Source organism: Schistocerca americana, chromosome 1, assembly GCF_021461395.2.
Source record: "Schistocerca americana isolate TAMUIC-IGC-003095 chromosome 1, iqSchAmer2.1, whole genome shotgun sequence".
In the NCBI taxonomy this organism is placed as follows: Eukaryota; Metazoa; Arthropoda; class Insecta; order Orthoptera; family Acrididae; genus Schistocerca; species Schistocerca americana.
In genome coordinates this window covers 674,424,134-674,432,750 of record NC_060119.1, presented here as the reverse complement: position 1 = coordinate 674,432,750, position 8,617 = coordinate 674,424,134, and the positions used below count along the sequence as shown (strand labels likewise).

The 8,617-nt window shown below is 43.8% G+C and overlaps 1 protein-coding gene across 3 annotated transcripts in view; it reads right to left on the bottom strand.

Moving 5' to 3' along the window:
* Nucleotides 1-2,527: 2,527 nt before the first annotated feature.
* The window catches only part of LOC124608622 (muscle M-line assembly protein unc-89), a 254,287-nt gene continuing 248,197 nt past the window's right edge, over nt 2,528-8,617 (bottom strand). The window contains exon 16 of one of the 3 annotated variants that reach the window (XM_047140002.1): nt 2,528-3,016. In XM_047140002.1, the coding sequence (XP_046995958.1) occupies nt 2,920-3,016 (97 nt within the window). In that variant the 3' untranslated portion in view covers nt 2,528-2,919. The remainder of the gene's footprint in view (nt 3,017-8,617) is intronic. The other 2 variants (XM_047140001.1, XM_047140003.1) reach the window with 2 other exon arrangements.

The following is an 8,617-nucleotide window of genomic DNA, read 5'->3' as shown; positions in this document are numbered from 1 at the left end:
AAGTGTGATACCAGGGGACTCAGCCAGATGGGTACACAACAGCCCCAGCATATGGACTGGCTACAAGTGCTGGTGACCTAGCAGTGCGGAGGGGGCTGTGACGGGGAAGGAAGAGAAGCTGGAAAAGGGGAGAGGAATCCATGTCGTAGATGCTAGGGAGGGAGTTCTTCCCAAATAACTCTCAATACGGAGAGAAAATTTGGAAGATGAGGTCAAACACCAAAAGGCGACCAAAAATAAAGAATGAAAGAGAAAAGGCAAGGGCATCAAAACCGCGAGAGATACAGAGAAACCAGGTGTAGAGCCAGGTCGATATAAGTAAGAACACCAAGATATGGGTAATAGGGGGCAATGGGGAAGGAGCGAAGGTGGTGGTGGTGGGGGGGGGGGGGGGCGGCAGTGGAGAAGGAGCGAAGGTGGTGGGGGAGGGGCGGCAGTGGAGAAGGAGCGAAGGTGGTGGGGGAGGGGGGGGGCAGTGGAGAAGGAGCAAAGGTGGTGGTGGGGGGGGGGGGGCGTGGAGAAGGAGCGAAGGTGGTGGTGGGGGGGGGGCAGTGGAGAAGGAGTGAAGGTGGTGGGGGGGCAGTGGAGAAGGAGTGAAGGTGGTGGGGGCGGGGGCAGTGGAGAAGGAGTGAAGGTGGTGGGGGGGGGGCAGTGGAGAAGGAGTGAAGGTGGTGGGGGGGGCAGTGGAGAAGGAGTGAAGGTGGTGGGGGCGGGGGCAGTGGAGAAGGAGTGAAGGTGGTGGGGGCGGGGGCAGTGGAGAAGGAGTGAAGGTGGTGGGGGCGGGGGCAGTGGGGAAGGTGGGGCAGTGGGGAAGGTGGGGCAGTGGGGAAGGTGGGGCAGTGGGGAAGGTGGGGCAGTGGGGAAGGTGGGGCAGTGGGGAAGGTGGGGCAGTGGGGAAGGTGGGGCAGTGGGGAAGGTGGGGCAGTGGGGAAGGTGGGGCAGTGGGGAAGGTGGGGCAGTGGGGAAGGTGGGGCAGTGGGGAAGGTGGGGCAGTGGGGAAGGTGGGGCAGTGGGGAAGGTGGGGCAGTGGGGAAGGTGGGGCAGTGGGGAAGGTGGGGCAGTGGGGAAGGTGGGGCAGTGGGGAAGGTGGGGCAGTGGGGAAGGTGGGGCAGTGGGGAAGGAGCATAGGCGGGAAAGGGGGCAGTGGGGAAGGAGCATAGGCGGGAAAGGGGGCAGTGGGGAAGGAGCAAAGGTGGGAAAGGGGGCAGTGGGGAAGGAGCAAAGGTGGGAAAGGGGGCAGTGGGGAAGGAGCAAAGGTGGGGAGGGACAGCCGGAGAAGGAAATACAGCCCAGGAAAGAAGAATAGGCTGCACTAGGTCTGGTATGAACTCGTGAAAGAACTGCAAGCACCCTGGGGGAATAACATGTTTTGGGCCAGCTCATATCAAATCAGTCCCAGTGCCATATCAGGATATCAAGAGCCAGTTACAACAGCTGTTGGCCAGCTTGCCTTGGGAAAGGATACAATGGCTGTATTATGTCCTCAACCAAATCAAAGAATACATCCAAGCCAGATGGGGTGCAAAGCCACACCAATAAGTGGGCTGATATTGCAAAGCCCTTTGCAAATTTGACTCAATTTTATAATCACTTTGATAACATCACATATCCTCTCAACCTGTGAAGTTTCATTTTGTTTCCTCCTCCTCCTCCAGAATGCTTCACTTTTTTGTCAGACGGTGTACTTAATTTAAACTATTTGAAGTCCCAGTTTTTTGAAGTTGTCTTTAATGAGGCATCAACTACTGACTTCCTTTCTTTTCCTTTGGTAGTCATATTTCTATGAATTACATCGACAACAGTTTAGCTGCTGATAAAAACTGCAAGTTATTCAAACAGATGAAGATATGTAAGATTAGAAGTCTTTCTGTGTTTGGTAAAAAACAGTAATTTCAACATTTTTTTAAATATACTAGCAGTGTGTCATACTTGCTAGAATTTTTTTACAGTGCATTTCCTTGTGCCAAAGGCTGTGTCACAAATTTCAAGGTAGATTCTGACATGTTAGATTGCACCCTTATGCAAGATGAATAGGCCTATAGCAAAATATAGCCACTATACCAACTGAAGTTATCATTGCACGATGTTTGTAGAGTGTGGAAACAAGATCTTAACATTGAAGAACTATGTATAAATCAAGAATTTTTAGTTGTGCATGTAAGTGGGATCACAATATTGAAGGAATATGTAGAAATTCACAGTTTACAATCAAATATGTGTCACGAGCATGCCTGAGGAACAGAGAAACAAAATAGGCAATGCTCTTTCTAGGGAACTAGTCCAGCACTTGCCTCAAGCAAATCACAGGGAAATTACAGAATACCTCATTTTTTTTGCCTCCCACTTACCTCTTGTGAGTGAGAGAAGAACAAACACAACGGCTCCTTGATATGGAAATAATGTAATTCTTTACATACATTAGCAGATAAAATCAAATACAAAAGCATAAACCAAAACAGAAATTATTTTGGCTCCAAATTTCATAAACATGCTCTGTAAATCTAACTTGAAATATAAGTATTAATGAAAATTATTGTGAAATTGCAACAAAACTCAGTAATCCGTTATCACTTTACAAAAACTGTTAACATACAGAAACATTCATAAATTAACAACTCTATAAACAGAATACATTTTCTATCTGTATATAATTTATCTATTTATACACTTCTATAAAATAATATACATCCACTGTTTGAATGCAGATTAAATAAATAACGTACAGAAAAAGTTACATGTCCAGCATGAACAAAGCTGCCAAAGATTAGCTGAATAAAAGTTAAATTTATTACAATTAATGGATAAAATCATTTGTTATACAAAGACAAATATATATGAAAGAACAGAAAGGCAAGCATACATGAAAGCCCAGTACTGAAATGCCAGGAGTAAAATTACTTGAAGAATATACAATAATAATTACACATTTAATTTTCGGTGCTGCATCTGTAATTCAAATCGGCGGTTCAATCTTACTCCTTTCAAAATGTTGCGATTCTCCAGTCTTTCAGCCTCTCTGAAAATAAAACGTTAGCCATCAGTTTTACAAAATGAGAAAAACAGGTGCCTTTATATACCACATATACAAAATTAAGAGGACAAACTATTTACCTTCACTTTTCTTATAGTACGTTTTGTCTTTGGTACAAAGATAAAATTACACAATTCAGGAAGTTGAGACTTGTTAACTACCTCACATTCCTCTTGGATGGATAAAAGCCAAAACATATCTGCACTCACCCAAAATTTGGAAAACATTTAACTGTGGACTACAAATGGGGTACTATCCTATTGTGTATTCAACACAAGTGAAGAACAGAATGGAAAATGATGAGTGTTGTTATATTTTCTGGTGATGATTTGAGAATATGTAAATAGCCTATTTCCTTTCATGTAATCATGTAAATAAAGCTTAACAGAGATCAACAATGGAATTTGTTTGTGAACTTTTGATTTGGGTCTTTAAATATCAGCAGTCTGTCTTAATACAGCCATTGGTCATACTTGACTGTGCAATTATCACATCTACTGTCAATAGTTACATAAGGAATGAGTGGTAAAAGTGGTTTTACTACTGGCTGAATCAATAAAAACAGAAAATTCTGAGCTTGAATTAGAGTATGTTATCTCAGTAACATGAGTTTTAATACGACCAAGAACTTCCACAGCTTTTTCAGCTGCACTGGCATTTTCAACCCATCTCCTTCCACGAAATGACATAGGTAAGGATGAAGATACAGTTACCTCAGTGAAGATACAGTTACCTCAGTGCAGACAAATCACGAAATAAATAATAATTCTTTTAGTTCCTACTCAGAGTCATTCAAAAGTTTTAAATTCATGTTTGGCTCGTCCACTCATAAATGAGGAAGAAGGGGAGGGAAGGAGGAGATGTTTTCCAAACCATGTTTGATATAATTTGATTGCTTATCGGGTATGACCAGCTGCATGGCTCAAAGCTGGTCACTGTGTCACTACTGTGGCCACAGTAATGGGTTTACAGAATGAGATTTTCACTCTGCAGCGGAGTGTGCGCTGATATGAAACTTCCTAGCACATTAAAACTGTGTGCCGGACCGAGACTCGAACTTGGGACCTTTGCCTTTCGTGGGCAAGTGCTCTACCAACAGAACTACCCAAGCACAACTCATGCCCCGTCCTCACAGCTTTACTTCTGCCAGTACCTCGTCTCCTACCTTCCAAACTTTACAGAAGCTCTCCTGCAAACCATGCAGAACTAGCACTCCTGAAAGAAAGAATACTGCAGAGACATGGCTTAGCCGCAGCATGGGGGATGTTTCCAGAATGAGATTTTCACTCTGCAGCAGAGTGTGCGCTGAGGTACTGGCAGAAGTGAAGCTGTGAGGACGAGGTGTGAGTCGTGCTTGGGTAGCTCAGATGGTAGAGCACATGCCCACGAATGGCGAAGGTCCCGAGTTTGAGTCTCGGTCCGCCACACAGTTTTAATCTGCCAAGAAGTTTCAGTAATGGGTTTGTCCAAAAATGTCATCTCACAATTAAAAATGGCTGCTGAAGGTGGAACTGCTACAAAAAGGCATGCGGCTGGTTGTACACAGACCACCACACCACAAGAAAAGCAACACGTAGCCCTAGTGGCAAAAAGGAACAGACATTTCACTACTAGGCAGATTGCTGCAGACTTTTCAGCCGCTAACGGTGTAAGTTTCTCTGCCAGAACCATTTCATGGTGAGTAAATCACGTGGCTTGTGTGCTCGGAAACCTGTTAAATGCTTCCCACTTCAACCACACCACCACTGAGGAAGAGTTCATTGGTGTAACGAGTGTGTTGGTTGGTGTCGTCAACAGTGGTCCAGAGTGATGTTTTCTGATGAATGTAGTTTCAATGTGGCATGTGATTCTGGCCACCAGTTAGTGCTGAGAGAGTTGGTAACACATTAAACACCACAGAATGTTCACGCGTGTCATCGGTATTGTCTAAGCATTATGCACAATGGCCGAACACTACCACATATCTTTGTATGAGATACTGTTAAAGCACAGCAGTATTGCAGGAAGATTATCATATCTATCTGTTTAAGTATGTGGTAGGCCCCAAAATACTGTTTATGCAACACAATGCCTGTTCACACAGGATCGCTGGGGTGACGTACACACTGGAAAGTGAAGATACTGAACGCAGGGCATGGCCTGCATACTCCACAGACCAAAATCCTACAAAACATGCCTGAAATGCCCTTGGCAGGCATGTTTCTCAAGAACAGCCCCCCCCCCCCCCCCCAAAACAAACTGTGCAAAAACTGAAAACCATCTTGAGAGAGGAGTGGTACAATATCACTGAAGTACTGCTCAACAGTTTGGTAGCCAGCATGAGTAACAGGTGCAAAATGTGCATTAATGCCTGAGGAGGGCATATTCCTTACCAAGAGTCTGTCATTGACTGTTATGTTGGGAGTCTGGCCACTGTCAAACATGAAAATTATCTATGTCTGTTATCCTGATTTCTCATGTGGTGCAATCTGTATCATTTTTCATTATAAAAATGCCATTCCACCTTTATTACGTATGTAACGCGTTTCATGCCATCCATCATTGCTTGTGGTAATTGATCCTGTCCAACAATATATCCGTTACTTAGCAATTTTCAAGTCGAGAATAAATCCATCTGGGCCTTTTGACAAACAATATTCATGCTTTCACGTCATTCGCACGGTGAGCGTCAACAACATTGCTGCATGAAACACCAAAGTATGCCATCGACCCCAGTTTATACTTTTAGCATCTCTTGTAGAAAAGTATGCTACTGTTGAGTATTTGTCCAGATTTGAAGTCAATGTGATTCCGAGTACAAATGAATTCAGACAAATCGCAGTTTAAACATGGCAGATGTTCATAGAGAGCCAAAGTACGAAGTATAGATTCCCGTGGTTAGCAGCACGATGAAATATGCTGCCCGCTCACCACTCTCCTCCCTGCACTCATCATAGTTCTCAGCCAGACTGGTGCCACTATTCCCTGTTCAGCTCTTCCATACTGCTGTGCTTGAACAATACTTAAACACGGATGGCAGCATCTTCTAGGGTGCAGGTCATACATAACACAGCAACTAATACATAAATAACAGATTGCTAACATGATTCAGTCCAAGTCTTGAACTTTCACTCGCCCTGCCGTTGGTAATATCTCCACAACGGGTGTTTCCACTGTGATCGGTTCTTGCGATAACAACTGTAGTAAGTTTAATGCAATTTATTTTGTTTGTCAAACATTTAATTCTGAATTGATTTTCTTCCTTGTTCCATCTGAATGTCACAATCTTGTTTTAAGGCTGGTTAATAGCTGGTGATGTTTTTCCCCTGTATATTAATATGTAAACAGCAACCAAATTTCTCTTCTTTCAAGTCATTTCAGTTTCTCATAACCAAATAAAATACTGAAGGAGTTCAAAACCTAGTAATGGCTTTTGAAGGATGGGATTTTCATTTTTAAATGTTATTTTTACTTAAAAAGCAGCTTACACTGATAAGCCAGAACATTTTGAGCACCTACCTAGTAGCCAGTACATCCACCTCTGGCACTGACAACAATGGTGATGTGTTGCGACATTGGGAGGGGGGGGGAGGGGGGGGGGGGTGATGAGCTCTGATGTCACGATCAATCATATCCAAGATGTGACTGACTGGGTACAGCTTTGTCTAGTTGGGCGGGAGAGGGGCGGCAGCATATCAATTGGAACCTGCCAGTGTTCCTTGAACATTTCCGTTACACGCCTGGCCTTGTGACATGGTGCTTTATTTTGATGAAAAATGCTGCTTCTGTCGGGAAACATGATCACCACAAAGGGGTGTAAAAGGTCTAACTAGTGTACAATACTCCTTGGCCATCACGGTGTGTTGTACCACCACCATTGCATTCATTCATGGATGCCCATGTGAATGTTCTCCAGAGTATAATGGAGCCGCCACCAGCTTGTTTTGTCCCACAGTACAGATGTCAAGGAGCTGTCCCCTGAAAGACAACGGATTTTCAGGCTCCCATCGCCACGATGAAGGTATCGCATTAATCGACCATGCAACTGTCATTGTGCAAAATTCCAGCGCTGATGGTCACGTGCCCATTTCAGTCGTAGTTGCCGAAGTCGCTGTGTTAACATTGCCACATTCATGGGTCATCAGCTGCAACTGCGGAGGCCCATCATTAGTAGTGTTCGGTGCACTGCGTGTTCAGACACACTTGTACTCTGGCCAGCATTAAAGTCTGATGCCTACCAAGTCCGAGATCTTTACTGAGGCTGCGTAACCCCGCAGTACATGGATACGGTTTCACCTTGGTTTTGCTACTCACCACAGCACACCTCAAACACCCAACAAGTCATGCAGTGTCCAAAATGCCCATGTCGAGTCTCTGGGTCATCACAATCTGCCCTCGGTTGAACTTAGGTAGATCTCGTGTATTAGCCATTCTACACACAAACAGCACTCTCTTTGATACTGCATACATCACTCACATGTGTGACTAGCAGTCATTCCTTGCCAGGTGCCGGCCAGTGTGGCCGAGTGGTTCTAGGCGCTTCAGTCTGGAACCGTGCGACCGCTACGGTCGCAGGTTCGAATCCTGCCTCGGGCATGGATGTGTGTGATGTCGTTAGGTTGGTTAGTTTTAAGTACTTCTAAGTTCTAGGGGACTGATGTCCTTAGATGTTAAGGTCCATAGTGCTCAAAGCCATTTGAACCTTGCCAGGAGATGCTGCTACCGCCTGGATTGGTTTACATCGATACTACGTCGGTGGCCATAATGTTGTGGCTGATCAGTGTAAATCTATGTATGTGGCCATACATTTATGACAACTTTTATCAAAAACCTGTTGAAATACAACAAAAATTTGTAAGATGATAGAATTTAATGCTATGTTTTCCTTCATTAAACAAAACTGTCAATTTTTAAGCAAAGCATTAGATTGTTGCAGTGGCTAGTCATAGTGCCATAAGTCAATTGTTGTAAGATTGTTCGAGCAAGGTCAGTACCATATCGAGCTTTTCGGCATATCAGGAAATCTCCAGCCTATTCAAACGAAAGCATTGCTACACCCTACTTTTTCGAATCTTCATAAGAAATCTATAAGAAACCTCAAAACCAAAGCATCATTCGTAAATGTAAGACAACCTAAATGTTAATCAATCAAACACCATACAACGCATTGACCTCAACAGCAATAGTTTAATGTGGAAAATATAAGATGACACTGTATTTTTCAGATGATGAATTTGGGAAAAAACCTTGTCTTATAATTGTGTAAGTACGGTATATCTCTTGAACAAAGAACCATGCCCAGTAGCTGTAAGAAAGCACAGATTACACCTGTGTACAAGAAGTGTAGCAGAAATGATCCACTAAACTACTTATGTCCTTGACATCAATTTGTCGCAGAACATATTCTTGGCTCAAACATAATGAGATATCTTGGACAGAATGACCACCTCCATGACAACCAGCATGGATTCCGAAAACAATGATCATGTGAAACCCAACTTGCATTTTTCTGACATATCCTGGAAGGTGCAGATCAAAACAGCTGGGTATATGCAGTGTATCTCAATTTCTGAAAAGCACTTGACTCAATACCACACCCATACTTTT